The 24,953-nt window shown below is 34.1% G+C and overlaps 1 protein-coding gene across 2 annotated transcripts in view; it reads left to right on the forward strand.

Moving 5' to 3' along the window:
• The window catches only part of EPC2 (enhancer of polycomb homolog 2), a 113,737-nt gene extending 93,227 nt beyond the window's left edge, over window positions 1-20,510 (forward strand). The window contains exons 8-14 of one of the 2 annotated variants that reach the window (XM_063109264.1): window positions 2,885-2,974; window positions 4,281-4,426; window positions 4,533-4,876; window positions 15,212-15,348; window positions 16,724-16,883; window positions 17,892-18,225; window positions 19,240-20,510. In XM_063109264.1, coding sequence (XP_062965334.1) covers window positions 2,885-2,974; window positions 4,281-4,426; window positions 4,533-4,876; window positions 15,212-15,348; window positions 16,724-16,883; window positions 17,892-18,225; window positions 19,240-19,312 — 1,284 coding nt within the window. In that variant the 3' untranslated portion in view covers window positions 19,313-20,510. The remainder of the gene's footprint in view (window positions 1-2,884; window positions 2,975-4,280; window positions 4,427-4,532; window positions 4,877-15,211; window positions 15,349-16,723; window positions 16,884-17,891; window positions 18,226-19,239) is intronic. The other variant, XM_063109272.1, reaches the window with a different exon arrangement.
• Window positions 20,511-24,953: the final 4,443 nt, after the last annotated feature.

The following is a 24,953-nucleotide window of genomic DNA, read 5'->3' on the forward strand; positions in this document are numbered from 1 at the left end:
ATCAATATTTTAAGATATTTAATACATAATTGTTAATATTCACCAACAGTAGTTCCCTTTTTGCTAGCATTGTATATAACTTTTAATGTAAATTTTGCTAATTTGTTAAGTAATGGCTATTTGTTTCTAAACATTTGGAAGAACTGATTCAGGTTTTAACTTGTAATTCTTTAGTGAATATTGCAGCAGTTTTGTAGCAAAATGATTACAATTTTTAAATTTAAATTTTATTTTTATAAGTGCTATTTTTAAAACAAGACTTTTATATATTAAAGTATCAGTTTTTTTCAGAAAATAATATTGTTTAGCACCTGGTCTAGCAATGCCCTCTTTTTTTCTATATGGTATAGGAAACTTTGAGAGAATACTATATAAAAAAAACCTTGAACCTACTACCAGCTTTATTGTATTTTATCATTTTATTTGTTTAAGAGAAATTTTCTTTTAAAAACCATCATCACATATGTTTGGAAGCAAGACTTTATAAAACCCTTTATTGCTGTAACTATTTAAAATCTAGAGTTTGTATAAAATATGTAACCTTTGGCTAGATTATATTATTTTAACTCTTTGTCACTGATTTAGTTTTTATACTCAAGATAATATTTTGGCATTTATATGCATAGTAACAAATGCACAAAGATGTATTTAATTTCATATGCTCTTGAAAAGCACTTAATGAAACCATTCATTAGTTTTGTCAGAGCATCATCCAGTTAGACTCAGGCATAGCTTTGAAAAGCCACGGGACATTCATCAGATGACCATTTTGAAGGAATGGGGTAGATATAGTCCCCTAACAGATAGGGGGCCGGGGTCTAGGCAGAGAAAAGAGCATATTAGAGGAAACTCCTAGCAGCTTGGCATTGCTAGAGCATAAAACACAGAGAAGGAGGGCATGAAAGGAATGATGCCTGCAGTAGTAACCAAATGGCAAATTGCCTCTATCTACATTATACATACTGGGAAATTATTTAAAAATTTTAAGTAAGAAAATGACAGCGTTAGATAAATATATGTAGAATAACCTTATATTAGTGGTACTAATGAGAGCCTAGAAAGTTTTGCTGTACATTCCCAGCCCTTTAAGAATGATGCCATCCACATATTCCTCCTGTATTAAGGGATCTTCATTTCTGCTCTACATTCTTATGTTTACTCATATAGTCCCCAACAGCTGTCTCCACATGAAAATTGCATTTTGAAACTTTTAGATTCCTCTGAGTCCTTGTAGTAGGTCTTAGATGACCCTTATTAATTTTTATGGTATCCTCATGTTGCTAAAGAGTATTTATCTATAGCTGGGCATCGTTCAGTGAGGCAGCTATTTAGAATGCAGCTCTTATAGAATCAGGATTTTATTACTTAAAAGATCATTAAATTAATCACATGCTGCTTCTTTGTCCAATAAACCAGCAACAAAATAAGAGAACAAACATTTTAACCAGACTTACCCAAATGATTTGTAGCAGAGCAGAACTAAAAACCCTTTCTCTTCTTGATCATGCTTCTAATTATCTTAACATTAGCTCTCTCTTCCTATATCTCAGACTTCCTCTGTCCCCTGGACTCCACCCCTGGGGAATGGTAGTTGAGAGGAAGGGTTGATAATACTTTATGCAAAGAATTCCTGAGACTTTTTGATACTTCCTGTGTATATCTTAGAAGAGGTAAATAGATGATTTGAAAAGGAACCAAAGTGTTAAATTCACATTTGGGATTTCCTTTAAAATTTCAGGTTTGGGGCTTTGTTCCCTAGGAAGAAGAATCAGCCCCAGCTCACTGTTTCTATGTCTCCCCCATAGGGTTGGTGGAGGTATATTGGAACCTCAAACAAATGCCTTTCTCCCCTGGATGACCCTGCTCAGTGGTAATTACCACAGTTTGGAAATAATGTGGAGAAAACATTTTTCCTCTCAAAATAGGAAGAGAGGGATTTGTGAGGTTCAAAAATTTGCAAGTAAATATGGTTGAGCCAGCGTTTGTCAGAAAAAGAGATGTGCTGCAAAGTGAAATTGCGAGACAACTGAAACTTAAGTACCAAAACTTTTTTTTATTTTAACCATTATGGGTGGAAATTTATCTAAAACCTATTATTTCCCTGCCATGTAAGAGTATATTTTTATATCATTTAATCTGTTTTTATGACAATTATAAAGTTTGCTATAATGTATCAGTTCTGTTCTAGGGGTCCACTGAAGCTATATAGGGATATTTGGCCTGATATCACATGGCCTGGGCAGAATGCTTTTTAGTATGTGACAGCTTTTGTGTGTATCACTTCTCTGCAACTAACCTGTTACCTTTTGCAAGTCTTCCTTCCTCTTCTAATTTTCTGCTTCTAATCTGCTTAGTGTAAAAAGTGTTTTTAAATGATGAGTGGGGAGATAAAAGACTCCTCTTCTAGTAAAATCTATGGCCTTTATGGCATCTTCATTTTTCTTGGCTATTCATAAGTCTTTTTTACTTCCCAGTTTTTGGTTACAGAAACTTAAAGAGACAGAGATATAAAGTTATGAGATAAAAACACACCTACCTATAGGTGATGCATAACTGTCATCATCAAGTATTTATGACCACATATATTATTGACAAAATATAAATGGGATATATAAAAACTATACTAATTCTTTTTAAGTGTACAGTACTTCATGTTCAAAAACAATACCATTTGTAGTTAACCTGCAAGAACTAGTCCATTAAAAGTAAGGATTTTTAATCATAGAAAATTTTTGCTAGTCGTTAAATGTTTGGGGGAATTTACTGCCTATTATATGTAATATGAGTGATTTACTGTTTGTGATCAGATTTTAATTTTAGATCATTGAGTACATTGATCTATTGACTTTTGATAACTCCTAAATGGAATGCCTCTTTTGTCTAGATACCGTCCCCACTATCAGAACCTGAAGAAGAAAATGATCCTGATGGTCCCTGTGCTTTCAGAAGGCGGGCAGGATGCCAGTATTATGCTGTAAGAACTTTATTTTTTGTGGTGTTTTTGTGAACTGGAATTAACAGGTAACTCATGTCAGGGTGATGTAGTCTTAGATCTAAAAATGAGAAGTGCATCAGCATTTTTTATTTTAACATCCTTTATGTGGATACCAGTAAAAGATGCTAAAAGTTACTGAGTCCTTTTAAAGGATATCAGAATCCTTTACTCAGAAGTTGATAGTTCCTCATATTTTAGAAATCTAAATATTTAGATTTAGATTTTAGTTTTATATTTTAGTTTGATTTGGGGCTTTAATTGTAGCTTTAGAAGTTGTAAAAATTAATCAGTGTGTCATTGCTAGACTTAGGAAGCCCAGAATCTCTAGGTTGCTTCTGGAACCTTTGATGGCTGATGAGCATTTATTGAAATTTGTCCTTATGCGAGCCCATCTTATCATACATACCCAGTAAGTATCAAACAAAATAATAATTTTTCAACTTTCCTCATGGCAATATTTTGTCCAGTAATTGTATTGGTAACTTTTCGACACACTTAGAAATTGCTTTGTGCTATTAAGTCAAGTTTTGGCACAGCATTATATCAGGGAGTGACCCTCACACCCCATTGCTCATGTTTTCAGATAAGGTGTTAACTATAGAGTTATGAGGATGGCTTTGGCTTTCTTATATGGCTTGAGGAGAACATTCGTCTTGTTGCATAATGGTAAACAAATACACTGAAAACTTTTTCAGGGTGTATATGTTTCATGTAGGACAGGTGGAGATTTGTTTACAAGTTATGCTGATAAGAGAAGGAGAAATTATTATCAAAGGGGACAGAAGTGGTAAGATACAAATGTAGAATGGTGAAGGGAATGAGAAGGCAAAGAAATGGACTATATGTCTCTTAAAAGTAAAGAGGAAGCTTCAACTTGACCCATGCATGCTTGAAGTGCAATTTTTAGTCCAAACAAAATTATTTCTGGTTTATTTTACTTAACAGGAAGCCTTATAAATTGCTATGTAATTTTACCATCTCTACTTTGTACCTGACTGTTAAAAGCCATAGTATTCCTTACAGATATATTTCTTTTTAAATATAATATACTCTAAATATATTTATCTTCGTAAACTAAATTCAGTTTGGATTATTTTGGTGAGTGAACTTTTGATTCAATTTTGTAAAATTTAACCTGGTTAATACTCATTGAAGCCCCAATTTTGCAGTTTTACATCTAGATTTTAATTGTTCTACTGATACTGGACTTTGTTTTTATCACGATTTAACTTTTTTTTAATTTCAGATTTATGTCATGAGTTTTCATTTTTTTCTTTCTTTACAGCCTCATTTGGATCAAGCTAACCATTCGTGTGAAAATTCAGAATTGGCAGATATGGATAAGTTGAGGTATAGGCATTGCCTTACAACACTTACAGTCCCAAGAAGATGTATAGGATTTGCAAGGAGGCGAATTGGCAGAGGTGGAAGGTAAACTATTTGCTTTGACGTGATTCTTGTTTACGAGCTGGAAGGGAAGGTATAGAGAAAACGTTAAACTCTTCCAGTTAATATGTGGATTTATGTTGCTTTTTAGGGTCATAATGGACCGAATATCCACAGAATATGACCCAGTCCTGAAACAGATAGACCCTGAAATGCTGAATAGTTTTTCAAGCTCTTCCCAAACTATAGACTTTTCTTCTAATTTCTCTCGGACCAATGCTTCCAGTAAACGTTGTGAAAATAGACTGTCCCTTTCTGAAATTTTAAGCAATATCAGATCATGTCGACTACAGTGTTTCCAGCCAAGGCTACTAAATTTACAGGACAGTGATAGTGAAGAATGTACCTCAAGAAAACCAGGGCAGACTGTGAACAATAAAAGAGTTTCTGCGGCATCTGTAGCTTTATTGAACACCAGCAAAAATGGCATATCGGGTAAGCTATCCTGCTATTCTTTTCTCCTTAATTTTCATTATCTGCTAAATAAACTCTCAAGGTAAATTTTGAAGGTATATTTTCCTAATCCAACTCAGGAAAGGAATTTCATTTTTAACCTACTGCATTTTTTTTTGTAGTCTAAGAATCATAACTCCACTATTGGGGTTCATATTTTAACTAAATGTTCTAACTGGTATCTGTGTATTTTGAACTTTCTTTTTTTTTTTTTTTTGGCGCTGGCCAGTACAGGGATTTGAACCCTTGCCCCACTGATGTGTATTTTGAATGTGCATGCCTTGTATGGTGACTGTATAGGCAGAATACATAGGGAGTTCCCTATGGCCAAACTGTTTACAAGCTGCCACTAGATCATGATAGCACGGTACTGTTGGCTTCTTATGTTAAAGAAAATTTTCATTTTTGTGTATTAACCTTGCTGAAATGTAAGCATTGCTCCTCAAGAGTACCATTAAAAGCTTTCTTTCTGAAAAATTATTTTTTAGGAGACTCCCTATGAATAGTTATAATTTTTATCTAATAGCTTACCACTCTAGTTGAGATCAGAAAGGTTTTTCCATTTTCAGAGACATTGTGCTCAAATTAATTTTTTTATAACATATACATTGTAAATAATGTATAATGTCTAGAGAATTGAAAATATATTTTTGATTTTTTTTTCCCTGTGGATAGTTTTCTCTTTATCACATATATACAGGATATATAATTTATAAACGTCTATATAATATATAATGTCATGGTATCCAAAGACAAAAATAGACTTGACTTGACCTGTTGATATCCTTTTTTTTTCTTTTGGTAAAACATATGTATTTCTAAATTATTTCCTGGATGTTGCATTCTAAGATGTGAAATTTTTAAACTTCTTTAAAGTGATTTTAAGTCATTTTAGCTTGAAATTTGGTCTCAGTAGTGTTATGTCACTGTACTGCCTATTTTCCAACTTGATTTAGACATTTATCTGTTTAAAGGTTGTGATGGAAAATTTGATTTGTTTGAATGATTGGAAGTTGACATATCATTTATCCAAATTAGGTGGTTACTTTTCTCCTAAACAAACTTAGGTAAGGAAAATGGTATCACATTATAAACAGTTCATGAGTCTATGAAGTTTAATGAGCTTTTGATGCTGAAATGGATAAATACCTAATATGATTTGAAGTCACAGGATTCTTAGAAATCTAGAGATAGTAAGAAGTTGACAGATATTAGGTCAAATCTATTTTCAGCCAACTCCAAGACATAGTTCAAATTATTTAATTAAACAAAAATTTCTGTACCAAACATTACTAAAAATAATTTTTGCCCAAAAGGGAGTTTAAACACATATCATATATAGGCATTTATAATTACATTTAATCATATGCTGAATTTCTTCTCTACCATTGTATGCCATTAAAAAAATTATTTTAATATGTTTCTTCTCAACTTGAACATGCCATATATTTGTGGCTTTCTACTATACATTACAGATAAACTCTAGATTTAACTTGACTTTTTCCAGAAAATGTATATATGTTGTGAATGTTTATATCATCAATACTACATGCAGGAAACATTCATGGAAAGATTTATATTATCTTTTAATTCTATTTTTCCTTGAACTTCTTAAAGTATCCTCATATGTATTGATCCAAAATATTAAATAGTTCCATATAATCAGCTCTATAATTCTATGACACTATCATACATTAACATATAAGAATAGCTTCCCTTGCTCATTTTTGGTTTCTGTTTGCATGGTATATCTTTTGCCATCCCTTCACTTTTAGTCTGTGTTTGTCTTTATAGGTGAGGTGGGTCTCTTGAAGACAGCATATTGTTGGTTCTACTTTTTAATCCAGTCGGTCAGTCTGTGTCTTTTGAATGGGGAATTTAATCCATTTACATTCATGATTGTTATTGATAAGTATTGCTTTACTCCTGTCATTATATTGCTTTTTGTTTAGATGTTTTAAACATCATTTGTCTCTTTTTTCCCCTTTTATTTTTTATCTTCAGTGTTAGTTGAGTTTTTGAGGTGACGTGATTTAGCTTCTTTCTTGTTTACATTTTGGTTTTAATGGTGGGTTTTGCTCTTTCTTGTAAATCTGTAATATTAATCATCATTTTTCAGATTCCAGATGCAGGACTCCTTTGAGTATTTCTTGCAGGGCTGGTCGTGTAGTAGTGAACTCCCATTAATTTTTGTTTGTCAGGGAAACACACTATTTCTCCCTCATTTCTGAAGGATAACTGTGCTGGATATAGGATTTTTGGCTGGCAGTTTTTTTCTTTTAGCCTTTTGAATATATCATCCCATTTTCTTCTGGCCTGTAAAGTTTCAGCTGAGAAGTCTGCTGTTAGTCTGACAGCAGACTAGTTAGTCTGCTGTTAGTCTGCTGTTAAAAAACCCCCCTTTTTTTAAAAGATGACTGGTAAGGGGATCTGAACCCCTGACTTGGCGTTGTCAGCACCAGACTCTCCCAAGTGAGTCACAGGCCAGCCTGGGGGCTCCCTTATAGGTGATGTGGCACTTTTCTCTTGCTGCATTTAGAATTCTCTTTTTGTCTTTGAGTTTTGCTGGTTTGACTGTCACATGTCTTGGAGAGGATCTTTTTGGATTGAATCTGTTTGGGGGTCTTTGGGCTTCCTGGATCTGAAGGTCTGCATCCCTCCCTATACTTGGGAAGTTCTCTGTTATTACTTAAGTTTTCAGTGCCTTTTTGTTTTTCCTCCCCTTCTGGAATACCCATGATTTTTGTATGTTTGCATGCTTGAAGTTGTCTGCTAGCTCTCTTAAGTTTTCTTCATTTTTTAAAATTCCTTTTTCCTTTTTCTTGTCTGCCTAGGTTATTTCAAAATAACCATCTTTGAGTTCTAAGATTCTTTCTTCTTCTTCTAGCCTGCTGCTCAAGCTTTCTGTTCTGTTTTTTATTTCACTGAGAGAATCCTTCATTTCTTGGAGTTCTCTTACATTCTTTTTTTAAGTTATTAATCTCTTTGTAAATTTCCTCATTCATATCCTGGATATTTTTTCTTGTTTCATTGTGTTCTCTAGTTGATTCTTCTCTTATTTCTTGCAGTTTTCTTGGTAAATCAGTGCTCGGAATTTCTTTCCAGACCCCTAGAGGGTTTCTTGCTCTATGGAGTTTGGTACTTGAGAAATACCATATTCCTTTGGTGGTGTCGTATCTTCCTGTTTCTTTATAGTTCTAGTATTTTTATGTTAATGTTTGGTCATCTGGTAGAACACTTAATTCTTCTGTCACTCTGGAGTGAGTTATAAGGGGGGAAAACTTCATCGTCTGTTTGGAGGTTCTGCTGGTGACTCTTCTGTTATCAATGCAGTTTAGTGTGTAGTGGGCTGCCCTGGCTTCTGTTTGGTTAGTGTGTGGGTCCTGCTCACCTGTGCAGCCCGCACGGTGGTTTGGTGGGGCCTGTACATTAACATAAAATAAGCATTTTAAATATTATCTTAGGCATGCATGCACTTCTGGGGGAACTTTAATCACAAATATGCAATGTTAACATCATAGACAATAAGATATTCTTTGTATTTTTACCTTTCCCTTACCATTAAAAAAAAAAAATAGTCTTTTTGGTCTGTGCAATTTTTTCTGTCTTATATTTTTTAATACCCTCAACATAGTACCATTTCTTTCTTCCTTTGAAAAAATTTTGTCTTAAGAACAACTAAGGTACATTAATTAGGAGTAAATATTTTGAAATTGGTTCTTTTATACGAGTATTTAATCAGAATTTTGTTTGGACTTTTCCTTCTCTGTTGACTGTGACCCTCTAGTCATTGAGGCCACAAGGTTTTTTGTCTTTAACAAATTTCTTTTTTAAAATATTAGACACAAAGCATGAAAAAAGTCTTTTAACAGTTTTTTGTAAAGATGTGAAAAACTGTGGTAATTTTAAGTACCTATTTTTACCAGTTATATTCATTACATAGTTTTCTTAGTTCTGGTTAGAAATGTTAAATGAATTCAGTTATAATTCAGTAAATACTGATAGAAGTACCCTCACCTACCTAAAGATAAGGAATGTAGGAGTTTTAAAAAAATTGTATTTTTACTTTTGATGGACATAAATGAAAGAATGGAATCCTCATGTATTTGATTTCTTTTAATATATATCTTAAATACTATTGCCTTCTGCTTGTTCTTAATGGGCTTAGTCATGAAAACGTGTGTCTTTGAGTAACCAGTGAAACAGGAGCAAAGTTTTACTTGGCAGAGAATATCACTGAACTAAACAAAGTATTAGCACTGAATTTTTTTGTTTCACTGCTGGGAAATCCCAGCAAATGAAGGATTTAATCAGAAGTAGAAATCTAATGCACTGGACAGTAACGTTTATTTATATGACAAGTTCCTTAGTTATTAAAAAAAGAAAAAAAAAGAAAGAGAGCTTCATCTTATGTTTACTTGAGGGCTAGTGGCAAAGAATTATCTTTCTTTTATGTTATTAGTAACCCTGGATAATGTTTTTCAAGTAATAATCCTTTTGTCAAAAATATATTCTATTTATTTTTTATATACTTAAAGGAAAATTGAAATGTGTATCCTAAAAAACTAAAGAAAAGCTAAAACTAAAGACTTTTCATTTTAAGCAAAAAGATGTGTTCTCTAACTGTTGAGTTAAATAAAGATATGTTTTCTTGTTTGTAAAACTCTTAAAAGAATAAAAGCAGGATAGAGAGTGAAAGGAGAGATTGTACTGAATAACAAGTGAACAACCAAGGAAAATTAATTTCACACATAATCATTTAGGATCTGTTATATGCAAAGCACTGTTTTAAGTGTTTAAAAGTTACATAGTTTTGTAAGAAAATAATCCTTACCCTGTAGGAATTTATAGCACATGGCAAATATTACATTCTTTATATAAATAGAGGATAAAATTTTTAGTCATTTGAAACTGCAGTATTACTTATTCTTTGAGATGATGTTCTTAAATCCAAAACTCAAGAAAATATATTTTATATCTAAAAGTGCTTTGTTCAGACTTGAAGGACCAAATTAATTTACATTTAATCTTGTTTTTCATTAATGCATGGTTACAAACTAACATAGTTTTTATTACCTGTCTTAATATACTAAGTAGATAGATATCAACAGCCTTTTTGAATAGTTCCAAATGTTAATATTACTAATTTTGTAAAATAATTAATAGTTTGTACAGTTTTCCAAGAGAAATTCTTCATTTTTAATTTATTGTTTCTCTTCCCAGTTCTTTCTTAAATTGTCATAAAATGTTTGTCAGCATTAAAGTTTTTAGATGAGTAAAACTGTGCTTTAATGACTAGCTAAGGTACTCACAAGGATTTATTTTCTAGGTTAGCATTGTTTGCAAAGGTGAGAAATGGATTCAGTCCTAAGGGATTAAAAGATTATAGTTTGACTGTGAAAGGAAATAATAATGAAGTTTCAGTTGTAACTATTTAGCTTGGGTATCAGAAGGTTAAATGGATCTTTAGTCTATTTTCATTTTCCTCACATCCATTTGTTCCTCATTCCCCGCCCCCCCTCACTTCTGAACTCCCCACCCTCAAAGTTTTACAGTTTATTCATTAGTTTGCCTTTGAGAGTTTCATTTATAGGATGTATGTAGGCCTGGAAAGGTAATGTCAACTCTCCTGGATTAGAAGTTTTGTCCTAAGAGTAGCTCCAGTGGTTTATGTGAATTTTCACCTGACTCCCCACTGTGACCTAGAAGATTTGAAATAGGATCCCCCCCTCTACCCTCCAGTTCAGTCCCAGATCTGTCCTTTAAGACAAAAAAAAAATTTGCTTATAGTCAGCATTGCTTTGATAAAGCATGTATTAAAACTCTTTTAATACAGACCTGCCTGGTAGATGAAGAAATGCTGGATAATATATTCATTTTAACTTTCAGATAGTCTTTACCTACCCCAATAGGTGTTCTTTGTTAAACGGTGAAAACTTGGTCTAGGTCAGTAGACCAAGAAAAATTCATGGCTTCCCCAAAATACATCATCTTTGCCCAGTTTGAGGAACACTGCATTAAAAGTTAAAAGATTATGAAAAAAGAAAGGCAGGTACATGCGCAGAAGTCGTATGTCCATACTCTATTACGGGATGATCGTCCAGAAATCTAATATTTCTATTAGATTTTTCTTTTTAGTTTATCAATGAAACAGCAATACAGAGTTAGCAAATACTTGAAAAGATTTCACATATACTCAAGAATACCTTTCTGGGCCCAAGCTTAAGAAACCATTATCTAGAGTTTTATAATTATTATATTAGTGTAAAGTCTGTGAAGGTACCCAGAGTATGTTTTTGGTGGATCACTGTCAGAGTATGGGAGGGAAGGGAGATAAGAGGTCAGCCTACACAGACCACATACCTATATACATGTAGGAACCACATGGTAAAGGATGAAAGGAGGGATGCCTAGGACCTTTGAGAACAGAATCAACATTCCAAGGATGATGACAAGTATTGTAAGAAAAGGTACATGAATTTATCTGAGGAATAAAAGCAGACCAAAATTGGTAATAAGCCAGATGTATAGAAGATAGCCAGAAAGGTTAAGGGCTTTCATGAAAAACAAACTTTGGGTTTTATACATAAGATGTCTAGAAATGCAAGTATTTTACTCATTCATATATAGAACGACATATATGGTTGTTAAAAGGGAAAATTCTGTAATAGATATACACAGTGTATTAGAATGTATTACCTAGGAAGATTTGCAGAACTTCTTACTTAGGGAAAGGAATATTTCCCATCTGTCTGCAGTAGTGAAGTATTGCCATTTTCACAAAACAATCAGATTTTAAATTGATAGAACTTGGGCGTGAGGTGGGGTAATTTATGACTACCATGAATTTCAGTTAAGCTAATGACTTAAGATTCAATTTATGAGAAGAACCTGGCTTGGCCCTAAGCAAGAAAAGCAGGGAAGATTTCTCTTTTATACGTTTCTACTTCCCATTTGTTCCCCCACACACAACTTACCCAAAGCTGGGTCCCTGTCCTGAATCTCATTCGTTAACTCTTTCCTGGTGTATTTTAATGCATGCCTCTTGATGACCCAAAGCATTGTAAGAAATTTTTAATGGAAGAACTTCAGTAACTTATTAAAGGAAAAATAATTAGCAGAGAAAGTGCTTTGAATCAAACTTCCACCCTCTACCTACCAGTAAGTTAACTCTGAGAACGCTGAGAATGACAATTCAGTATTGTGTCCATGCCATTAAACCACACATTTCCCGCCACTACCCCATAACCCCGAAAATGATAAAGAAGTTAGAAAGGGTGTTTTGTATGTATTCCAATTTTGTGTCATGATCACTATTTGCTATTTTTGTCTAAGGAGTTGAAGTAGTACTAAACAGTACTCTAGAAAACTGTGAACGAGGAACATGAATTTGTTTCAAGCACAGAATACCTTAATAGTAAAGAAAGAACAAGATGTCAAGAGTGGATATTACATACTGAGCGTGAGATGAGGGGGAAGAGAAAAAAATGAATGTAATGTTTTAAAGTATATCCATATTATAAAATTAAGTTTATATCAGTGATTCTCAACTGGAAATGGGATCAGGGATGACATTTGTGGTATCAAAGTCAGCCTAACATGGAGCTGGGGACTGGACCCCTCTCCTACAACCAAGCACACTGTGCCAGCACCTCAGGGCCCACCCAGGGACCCAAGGTATGGAGCTGGGCACTGGACCCCCCCCAACCAGGCACACCACCAGCGCCAGAGAGCATTCCAAAAATATCACCTCCATGTGGGTGGCCCACCACAGCCACTACAGTAACCATGGCTGCCTCAAAAGTGGCTAGATGCCACACCCACCATGCCAATGGTCTGCCAGCCACTGGAATGCATTGACACAAGGGAGGGGAGTAACCAGAGATAAAGAAAAGAAGAGGATGTCTCTCTCCACAACGCCCATTCCAGAGTGACAGAAGAAGCATGTACTCTGTGATAATATTGGGGGACCTGATCACACCTCTCAGCATTGGACAGATCATCTAGGCAACAAATCAACAGAGTAACCATTATTCTTTCAGAAGGAGAGAAGAAATCTAGGGTAATTAGAGTGGGGAGGTAGAGGGGTACGGGAAGAGATTGGACAAGGGGCATAAAGAATAATTACAATTTGTAACAATATATATGCTTGTAATATTGATTTGATCAACATATCTCAACGTTGAACCCCCAAAATATGTATAATCGATTTTGATTCAATAAAAATTAAAAAAAAAAAAAAAGGTCAGCCTAAGTTTAAGAAGGTTGAGAAACACTGACCATTAATCTGAATAATTGGGCCTGAAACTAGGTTGGGATTTTATGAGTTTCCTATGAGAAGAAAAAGATGGGGCTCCTAAGCAAATTAATCATCTCAACAAGACAGGGCAGTAAATGAACAACAAATAGTGTTATCAGCATCCCTTTTTTTTAGATATGCACAAATGATCATCTGCTCATAAAAGCAAGTAGAACACCTCTAGTTGGCAATACTTTGTTAGCCAGGGACTACCAGCCCCACAATGGTAATTAAAAAAAAAAAAAAAAAAGTTGAAAAAATGGCAATTTTTTCTTCCTGCTAATTTAGATATATACTTTATTCAGAATTAGTAAGATTTTATCAACTGACTTAAAAGATTTTGGAAAGAGAAAAAATTCATTGTTCTCATTTCTCTCTCAATTTTGAAATAGCCACTAAAAGTATACTCTCCTTATTTGGTTTATTCCTCACTTAAAGTTAACCACTGTGATTCTCACCTTTTCACCACAACATAAAGCTCAGCTCTGGACAAACTTAACACTGATTTTAAGGACTGTGCTAATAATACCAGATTCCAAGTCCATTTCATTTGAATTGGTACACTCTTTATACACATAGGACTTAAGCAGATTTATTTCAGTTTAAGATTTTCCTTCCTGCCTTTGTATCTAATAAACTATTTTTCATCTCTTTCCCCAAAGTTTTCAAACAGCTGGAAATTCATGAATACTTCACATTTTCAGTTGATTTTGAAATTATAAATTTAGAATTAAAATTATTTTTTTCCTTTAAAAATAGAACACTTGCAGTGAATTTAACATGTTCAAAGAAAGATATTTGATTTTTGTTGGTAACTCAGTAAGATAACTATTGTGTACTTCAAAAATACAGGTAATATTGAAATTTTAGAGTGAGCACTATAAAAGCCCCAGGTTTTTGAATCTTCTAAAAATAAAATTCTTATCTGTGTAAGAACTGTTTTTCTTTTCCTCATAGTCCAATACAAATTTTAATTATAATACAGAACAGAAATGAAAGTATTTTGAAAGCTTTTCCATTTCAGGGGCCTAACTTCCTTTTTATAGAAGATAGACTATACTACAAGTTATGCCTATGTCATAAAATTCTGAAGTACCCTTATGTGTCTAATTTACCATCGAAAATTTTTTTTCTAATTTATCATATGTGATCCTACTAAACAACTTTTGGGGAGTAACCTTGGTTGAGGATGTAGTCTCCAATCTAAACTCCTTTAGGTCATATTGATTGGATCTTTCAGTTGCATATAAAGGTTGATTCATATTGGTTGGTATTTCTTTATATGTATCTTTTCTTTCCAGCTACACCATAGGACTTTATAGCAGGGACCCTCCTCTTAGTTTATTTTTCCCTCTATTAACTATCAGTGCAGCACTCTATGTCATAGTAGATAGCAAATACTTGTTAATTGAGGAAAATAGTTGCGAGAGAGGAAAGAAAGCAATAAAGAAAAACAGAGCAAAATTACTCTAGAGTACATGTATTCTGATGTGATTTAATATTTCTTGATTAATAATGTGCTGACTTCTATGGAAATATCTTTGTGTCTTTATCAGTGATCTACTTAAATATCAATGAATGAAATTTTGTTTACATTTCAGTCTTGCAAATAGTTTCTTATTAAGGCTGTAAGTTAGTCTTACAGCCTTATTTACATTAATAAATGTTGTTATTTACATTAATAAATCAAAATTTTTCTTGTTACATGGTTATAGAGAATTGAGAGTGATCTCAAAGATACTAAGTCTGCATAAATGGTAAAATCCTCATCTTATTGCTATGTTATACGATAAAAACTATATATAGGAATTTTTTTTTGTCATGCGATGTTGAGATCATGGATATAAGCATATGTCACACTGAAAGACTGGCATTTTTATTGGGTTCTTTTCTGATGTATATTGTGATTTGTAGTTGTTTTTCATCTTAATTGTAGAAGAAGTTTATAGTGTATTCTACTTCTATTATTAAAAATGCTATAAAATGTACTTATTTCTAAAATTAATGTCCTTTACCAGTAACAGGGGGTATAACAGAAGAGCAATTTCAGACACATCAACAGCAGTTAGTTCAAATGCAAAGGCAGCAACTTGCTCAGCTTCAGCAGAAACAGCAATCTCAGCATTCCTCGCAACAGACACATCCAAAAGCACAGGTAAACTTGTCTTTCGATCATGGTTATGTCTCTTCCTTTCTTTCATAATTATGTAGTTTTGTTCAGTTTTAGTCAAGTCACAGAAGATATTTGCCAGTTTTGATTTTGGGAATCTAACTGAATTTCTTTTAATTTGCATAATTTTAAGTGACTATATAAACTAGTCTGAATATTTTGAGAAGAGTACTAGAGCCAAATATGATATTTTTAATTTAGGAAAGAAATAACTATCTTTTTTGAAGTGTTATTGAGAATTTGTAGAGATAATTATATTCATGTGTGATTGTGCCCCATGACAGCTCTTGAATTGTGCAATAAATCTGAATAGTGTAGTTCCTTGCTTCTGTGATTCTCATTTCCCTATAGAAAAAAGTTGCCACTAGGAGAAGATGTCCATAGGCACAACTAAATAAAGACACTAGTGATAGGAATAAAAATACTTCATGAAACTGTAATTGCCAGAAGGAACCAGCCATGCCAACACCTTGATATTAGCCCCGTAAGACTCACTGTGGACTTCTGGCCTCCAGAGCTAAATGAGAATAAGTTTCTGTTGTTTTAAGCCACCAAAACCAAAACAAAACTAAGAAATATATTTCAAATTTAAGTCACCTGAAAAAAAATAAACCGTGCCTTGTAGGTCTTAAGTTTTGTTGCTACATAATTCTAAAGCTACTTTTAAAGTAATAACTGAGATTAACTCAATCTTGGTTATATTCTGTAAGCTCTCAGGCCAGGATCTGCCTATAGTCATTCAGCTCATTCTCAAATGGTCAGTACACTGACCTTGAAGATCCTTAGTCTGGCAACATGAAAACACTCCTGCGACATCCAGGTGGATTTCAGATTGGCTCATAGATTAGGGCTATCGGCCTTAGTAACAGTTAACAGATTTTATACAGAATCAAGGAGGTATAGCCATTTAACTTGTCTTTGTTTGCTTTTTCTGAGTATCTTGGGTAACAAGCCTAAACTGTTTTCATCCTACTCCAACATTAAGCCAAGGCAGATTTTTACATTGAGACGAAAATGACTCATTAGTCATCTCTGTGATTTCATCTCACCCATAGTACGTAGCTTGTCAAGCATTCTTAAAAGCATTCATTAATATTTATTGGAAAAATTAAAAGATCATAAAGGGTTGGGTTTTTTAGTCTCCTAGTTCTTCCTCAGAAATAATTGCTTCCCAGTTTTTAGTCACTTTCCTGCTTCAGGTGCCAAAAATAGTCTATGAATCCTAGATCTCTTAATCTAAACACTTGTAACTGGTCAAGATTAGAAAGGCAACAATAGCCTCTTAGGTTTGCTCCATTCCTTAATGTGTACATGAAATCACATCTACAAAATTGAGAGTTTGACTTTGTTCATTTTATAGGGCTCAAGCACCTCTGACTGTATGTCTAAAACACTCGACTCAGCCAGTGCCCACTTTGCTGCATCTGCAGTGGTTAGTGCACCTGTTCCAAGTCGCAGTGAAGTAGCCAAGGAACAGAACACAGGCCACAACAACATAAACGGCGTTGTCCAGCCTTCAGGTATGGCTTGGGTTTCACATGGTACTTACTAGCTTGAAAGTGTAACTCACTGATTTGGACTATGGTTTCTGTTTTTTATACCAAGGGGGAAAACGTGTACAAGAAGTCAATCAGGACTCTTCAGAATTTCTTTTTAAAGATTGGGGAAAGAGCTGGGTGTTTTCTAGAATTCACATAGGGCCTGCTCCCTGTTTCCTGCCACACCACTGGTTACCTACCTGTGTAACACTCTACCCTTCTTGGTTTCATTTCCATACTGTCAGTTGCCTCATGACTTAGGAAATCCGTTGAGCGAATTACTAACCATCACCATTGAATTATCCATGCATTGACAAAAAAGTGAAATATAAACCTGGACAGTTTGTAGTAAATTTAAGTTTACCTTCTCACTCTTACATACTCATAGACATACTCTCTCTAAGCCTTCCTATTGAGTATACGGTATTGCTGTGAAACCATGTCTGCTTCTTACTATCCTGAGTCCTCAAAGACTTGCTGCTCCTATCACTCTTCAACGAATTCTGAGACTATAAGATTTTCCAGTTGCTTTTACATATACCCATGATCCTGATTGTCCATCCTAACTAATGTTCATGCATCTATAAATTCTTGGGGATAACCAACTATCATTTCCATCTGTCTTATTATGCTAACCTCCAAAGTTGCCAGATACACAAGGATACTTCAAAAAATTTCATGGAAAAATTTGTCTTCTCTTATAATTCTATTTTTCCGTGAACTTTTTGAAGTACCCTCTTAGAGGCAGAAGAATACTTTGCAAAACCCTTTTATGCCTACCAATAGAAAGAAGGTATCTTTAGGGTAGTAACGGGTGAGTACATTGTACTTACTTATCAGAAGCTCTCTTTGGAGAAATAATTATATGGAAAGCTAACTTGGTATTTAATTAGAATACAAATGTTTGCATTTATTTTTATTATTAAACTCCTTTTTAAAAAGTTTTATTAATGTCCCGTGATAATAATTGAATTTTTTTCTCTCTTTTAGGAACCTCTAAAACATTGTACTCCACCAATATGGCTTTATCATCCAGCCCAGGGATTTCAGCTGTACAACTTGTAAGGACAGTTGGCCACACCACTACAAACCACTTAATCCCAGCATTGTGCACGAGCAGTCCTCAAACACTTCCCATGAACAATTCCTGCCTGACAAATGCAGTGCACCTCAATAACGTCAGTGTTGTTTCTCCAGTCAATGTGCATATTAATACACGGACTTCAGCACCATCGCCAACAGCCTTAAAACTTGCCACAGTTGCTGCCAGTATGGACAGAGTGCCAAAAGTTACTCCCAGCAGTGCCATCAGCAGCATAGCAAGGTGTGTGTGTGTGTGTGTGCGCATGCACGTGTGTGTGCGTGCACATGCATGTGCATTTCAGGCATTCTTCTCTCCCTTTGTGCTGGCTATCCTATGGGAGGAAAAAGACTTTTTTTCTACTGCTCAAGCAATAGGTGTCTGTTGACAGACTTGTTTTTCCAGATATTCAGGATCTGTTTAGTGTAAAGCTCTGTGACTTAGATTATTTGTTGGAGGTCCCTGGTAGGATGCTTAAATGCCAGTCAGAATTATTTTTTTTAAAAAAGGGAAGAAAAAAAACATCTAATTGGCAAACACATCAGTCTGTTTTAGAAGCTTCAGTTACTCTTACCTTATTTTTTTTGTAGTTTAAGGCAGTCTAGAAGATTAGGGTTATTATTAATTCCATGCCAGAGTTTATGTTCGAAATCAAAATTTGTGTTTTCTTCAGCATTATACACAGAAAATAAATTACTCTATGTATATATTTAAATTAAGGATATTCTAGGGTTAACTAAATCTATAATAGTGTATTATCTTTTTATATTTCTTTCTATGACACTAATAGAAGGAGAACAGTGAATCAGAAAAAAAAAATTGATTTGCATGGATTAATAAGTATTTGACCTTAAGCCTGTAAAATTAAACTCTCGTGGAAAGTAATATTGTACTCTGAATGATTATTATTTTGAGCATCATATGCTCCATCTGTTGTAAAAAAAAAAAAAAAAAAAAAAAAAAAAAACTTGGATTGTCCTGTGTTACATAATTCATAAGTATTGTCATCTTCTACTGAAATGCTATATAAAATTATCTTTCCTAAGGAAATATTTATAATCAAATAATTACCAATTAATAGAATTTCTGAGCTGAAGAAAACTTTTTCTCATTCCTGTCTAGAAACTGTAAAAATAGGAAATGTTCTTGTGAAGTCATGTTTAGTTGTAGTTACATAAAAATGTATCTGTAAATACTAAGTGGTAACATCGTATTCTAGAGAGTATTAATGTTTATTTACTCTTTGCCTTATTATAGAGAGAACCATGAACCAGAAAGATTGGGTTTAAATGGAATAGCAGAGACAACAGTAGCTATGGAAGTGACATAACCTAAAACATGTGGCTCTGACCTGTGCTGATGGCATGCAGTCATTCATATTCCAGCTGAATGCAAAAGGCAACACTCTGTGGATCACAGAGCGTAACAATGGACCTAAATGGACTGTAGTATATCGGATATTAAATCGATATATGATGTATATTTTGTAAAATTGGGAAAATCACTACCTTGTAAAATAGTTTATTTGTATCATCAATATTATTTCTGTTACTTGAATAGTAGATATTCATCATCATGCTTTTGCACTTGAATTTGCAACTGAATGGATTTTAAAAAATAATTCTTTAATGGGATCATGAGCATGAAATGGGATCCTGCATCACTTGTTTTAACTATTTATTTTGCCATGTTTACATTTTGTATCTTGTAAAAATAAATCCAACTTTGTGTCTAAAAAGTTAAAGATTCATAGCTAGGAAATGAGATTCTTGTAATTTTTTTCTAAAGAAACTGTAAAGTTTTCACTTGGTTCATTTTGTTTCACAATTTGACTAGATGGACTTTTTGGTAAATACTTTAGTGGCATTTCACTGTCAAATATGAAGTTCAAGGCAAAATAGTATTTTCTATTACTGTGCAGGGGAAAGGGATGGATCGATACATGCAAATTTAATGTAGTGTAACTCACTTTTCCATATATTTTGAATGTATATTTCTATTTATAATACCAGTTTATAAAAAATAATTACACAAAAAATGGACTAGGAAAAATTATGCATCTAGCACATTTAAACTGTGCAGATAATGAAATGAAAATTTTTCAAGGATTACATTTTATCTGAAGACTGCATATTTTAACTGGCTTTAAAACTGTAACACACCACATAAAATATATTTTACCAGGTATGTATTGCATTATATCATTGCAATAATTATTGGAAGTCTAGATATCGAGCCATCCCAGGTGTTGGGAGGGGGGAGGGTTGTGGCAAGATCGTCTTTTCAATTTTGGAGAGTTTTCCTGTGGCTACAAGGCAAGTAACGGGTTGGAAAAAGTCTGACTGTAAGCGTTGGACACCTTCATAGTGTAGTGTTTTAGTGACTTTTTTTATACGGTTCTTGTAAATTAGATACGTGTAGTGGTGTTTCAGAATGTTTGTTTATGCACTAGTTCAGACAACTTTCCCTGTTACTTGTTCTTGATAAGTGAAAACTGCAGGGAAATAAAAAATACATATCAAAACATGGACATGCTGCATATGTGTTTATTTCACAATGCGCACACAGTGTAAGTGAAATTTAAGGGAGATTATAGCACTTAACAGCACTTTTCATTTTTCACAGTGCTTTCCAAGCATTAATGAAAAGAATTATAAGATGCTCATGTGTGGGCACTATTGGGTTTCAGATAATCCAATATAAACTACCTTTATAGGAAAAGTTCTTAAAATATTTTACAGAATGTAAGTAATTTGTAGCATAGCAGTCATTGAAATCTCAAATGAGCCTCATTTTATAAATAAAAGTTTAGCGTAGAAATATATTGCAGGGGGTTTTGTCAAGCAAGTACTGGGAAATGTAAATATTTTTAAGGAATATGATTAAAACCATTTCAAACTTACATAATTTTATACTTTACATTTTTTGTATGTGCGGTCCTGAAAGTTGTAAGCTGATATGTCAGTTGAATTAATGGGCCAAGATTTCTGCTGAGAGTGGTTTTTATTCAGGTCCTAAATGAATAAAGCAATTGATGGTCAAAACCATAGAGAAAAAATAAATTTAATTTCTTAATTGGTTGTGACCTGATAGGATCCATGCTCATTTCTGCCATACTACCTCTGGAGTTACTCATTGCTGATTATATAAAGAAAATCATTTTGATTTGATATGTATTATGACTGTTCATTCTGCTCATAGTTGGATGTATCTCCTTCCTATTAAGAACTTAAAATAATTTTAGTGCCAATTTCAGAGAAAACTTTTTTCCCATTTTACTGAAGTAAAGCATGAAGTGAATTTGCCTTATGTGATATATATGTTATAAATAAGTAAAACAAAAGAACTATTCATTTGTGCAGTTTCTGGAGGCGCTGGCGAATTCAGAACTTATTAAAGACTGGTGACCGTTTATTTGTTCCTTTTGAAGTAAAATAGAAAAATAAGCCTCCTGATTTTGGTGGTTGTAACTGTTTTGTGGATGGCATTTCAGTTACCTTTATTCACATTTTTCTAGTGCTTTTTGAAAACTTAAGTGACAGATACTCGTTTTCACCTTATGAAATTGAAGAATGGTTTATTTTTGCGCTGGCTGTACACTGGGCAATACTACTATTTCTTGGTTTTCTGAGGAAAGCAGTATTGGTACCTGGAGTCCCGTTAGCTTTTAGAATCCTTGGGGGAATGTGTTTGGGGGGTTGGGGGTGGGGGAGTTGGAAGATTTGGGGTTCTTAAAAATTAACAAAGGGGGGTAACGCATGTGCTAGGATATTCTTCAAGTCAGTATAGGTAAAAATATTTATAGACTGTATTTTTTTGCCTTCCTAAAGAGAGTACCTCAGAGTATATTTGAGGATTTGTTGTATATCTTTCTTTTTCAAAAGACCAAGGGGAAAAAAATGTAAGGGTACTTTAAAAAGTTTATGGAAAGATTCATATTATCTTTTAATTCTATTTTCCATGAACATGTTGAAATACTCATTTGGAGGGCACATTTAAAAAATATATACATAACACACATATTCTGGCTTTCTTAAAAATAAGAAATACAGTATTTACAACTGTGCTTAGTGTTTTTAATTATCAAAGTTGTTAATTCTCCTTACTTCCCAACTCCCAAAACATTTCAGAAACTTTCCCTTAGTATATACTGCTCTATTGGAGTATGATGCTACACTTTCCAACAAATTTTGTTGATCAGTAATATACATGACTGAAGTGTTTTGTTCCTTGACTGACTTGGCAAACTACTAAATTTTAAAAGGTAAGGATACTGAAGAAATTCTGAATATTACATCCTGTAAGACAACAGATGTTTTTCATCACTAACAGCAACATAATAGCAGCTAACATTATGAAACACGTAGAGTTCTCTCTCAGTGACTTTTTCATTTAGTACTAGCAACAATTCTATATAATTCTATTATTATTCCCATTTTACAGATCAGGAAAATGAAGTTTAGAGAATTTAAGTAACAACCTGTGTCATAAGTTACCGAGCCAAGAATTAAACTTGGGTAGTCACTGCACTTCTAGCCACTGCCTCCGTCTTTAACATCAAAGAAGTGCTTATTGTACTTAGTCCACTTACTAGCAGCATCCATAGTAGTTTTAAATTTCATTTAGAGGACAGCCTCCCTCACTCTTACACCACCAGGCTGAGCACATTATATCAAACTGTGGCTTCTACCCATCTAACAACCAAGCCCAAACCAGTCATTTCATCCTCCACTGTCTGCCAGACCTAGCCAGTAAGTGCTAAAGCTCTCAATCAGCACAAGGCAATGGGAGCTAGGTGTGGGCCAGGACTTGGCAGAGTGTAGCCCTTTTTGGATCTTTGTTTCGTCTGTAAGAGGGGCAAGTTCCTGAAACTTCATAAAGGAGGCCACACTGAGAAGCTTGGTGGAGGTGTGCTTATGGCCCTTGTGTCATTGGTTGTTCACCAAGGAAGCAAATGATGTGGGAACTAAGGCTAAGCATACAGTTGTTCTACAGCTTTTTTTTTTTTAATGTCATATCATCAAAGCTGACTATGGATAATTGTATTACCTCAGGTAATGTAGCTGAGCTTGTGTGGAACTAATAATTCTCAACTTCAGTGACTACAAGTTTCAAAAGAGCACAAAGATTATGTATTTTTTGGAGGAAGGGTCAGTGGGGAGAACAGTCAAGAAAGAATACAGTGGTAGAGTATCAAAAGAATTTGTTGAGCTGAGTTTTAATCCTTTCTCTATCACTTAATTGGCTGGTGATTTTATTGTCTTCTATCTCTGAACTTGTATCATACAGTGAATGGGTGGAATTAGATACCCTCTAATATCTGCCATCTCTGATGCTATAGGAATCTAATCCCCGCCCCCCACCTCCCCAAATGGTTCCCTTGCTTTACAGAAAAATCACATTCCCTGCTGTTGTCAGTATCCATTGACTTACCAGCACCATGCAAAACGATCAGTAACAAATCAGACCCTATACCCTGCTACAACTCCTTTTTCTTTTTTTGACTGTCTTTTTATTAAAAACCCATATGACCCAGCTATCCCACTGCTGGGAATATATGCAGAGGAATGGAAATCATCAAGTCGAAGGCATACCTGTTCCCCAATGTTCATCGCAGCACTCTTCACACTAGCTAAGAGTTGGAACCAGCCCAAATGTCCATCATGAGATGAGTGGATACGGAAAATGTGGTATATCTGCACAATGGAATACTACTCTGCTATATAAAAGAAGGAAATACTGCCATTTGCAACGACACGGATGGACCTAGAGAGAATTATATTAAGTGAAACTAGTCAGGCACAGAAAGAGAAATATCACATGTTCTCACTTATTTGTGGGAGCTAAAAATAAATACACCAAAAAACGGGGTGGGGGGGAAGAAGACAACAATTACAATTCCTTGAAGTTGATAAGACAAGTGAGCAGAAAGGACATTGTTGGGAGGGAGGGGAGAAGGAGGAGGGAGGGAGGTTTCGGTAATGGGCCACAATAATCAACCACATTGTAAAAAAAAAAAAGATAATTATGTATATTTGTGGGGTACAGAATTGAATCTCAATATGTGTACAATATGTGGTGATCAAATCAGGGTAATTAGTATACTCATAAAATGTAATCAATCTTTGTGATTTAACATTTCTCACCCCTCCCTCTCCCCCTTTCCCACCTCTAATAACCAAAGTTTTCTTTCTTTTTTTTTTTTTTTTGAAAGTTCAATATATTACTGTGATTCTTTTTCTGTTAGCTCCCATTTATGAGTGAGGACGTGGTATTTCTCATTCCGTGCCTGGCTTATTTCACTTAACATAATATTCTCAGAGTTATCCATTTTGCTGTGAATGGCAGAATTTCATTCTTTTTTATGGCAGAGTAGTTTTCCATTGAGTATATATACCACATTTTCCTTATCCAGTCATCTGTTGATGGACCTTTATGTTGATTCCAACTCTTGGCTATTATAAGTAGAGCTGCAATAAAACACAAACAATAAAAAGGAAAGAAAGGAACAAAAGATATTTAAATCAACCATAGGAAAGGCAATTAAATGACAGGGGTAAGATAGTACCTCTCAATAACAACCCTAAATGTAAATGTATTAAATTCCCCACTCAAAAGACACAGACTGATTGGATTAAAAAGCTAGACCCAACTATATGCTGTCTTCAAGAAACTCACCTCACCCATAAAGACTCAGAATAATAGTGAAGGGATGGAAAAACATATACCATGCAAATGGAAACCAAAAATGAGTAGGAGTAGCTATTCTTAGATAAAATAGACTTTAAACCAAAAACCATAAAAAGAGACAAGGCTATTATATAATGATAAAGGGATCTATTCAGCAAGAAAACAATAATCATAAATATATATTCATCTAACACTGGAGCACCCAGATATATAAAGCAAGCACTTTTAGACCTAAAGAAAGAGACCCCAGTATGATAATAGCTGGGGATATTTTTCTTTTT

This window comes from Cynocephalus volans, chromosome 1, assembly GCF_027409185.1.
Source record: "Cynocephalus volans isolate mCynVol1 chromosome 1, mCynVol1.pri, whole genome shotgun sequence".
Lineage (NCBI taxonomy): Eukaryota > Metazoa > Chordata > Mammalia > Dermoptera > Cynocephalidae > Cynocephalus > Cynocephalus volans.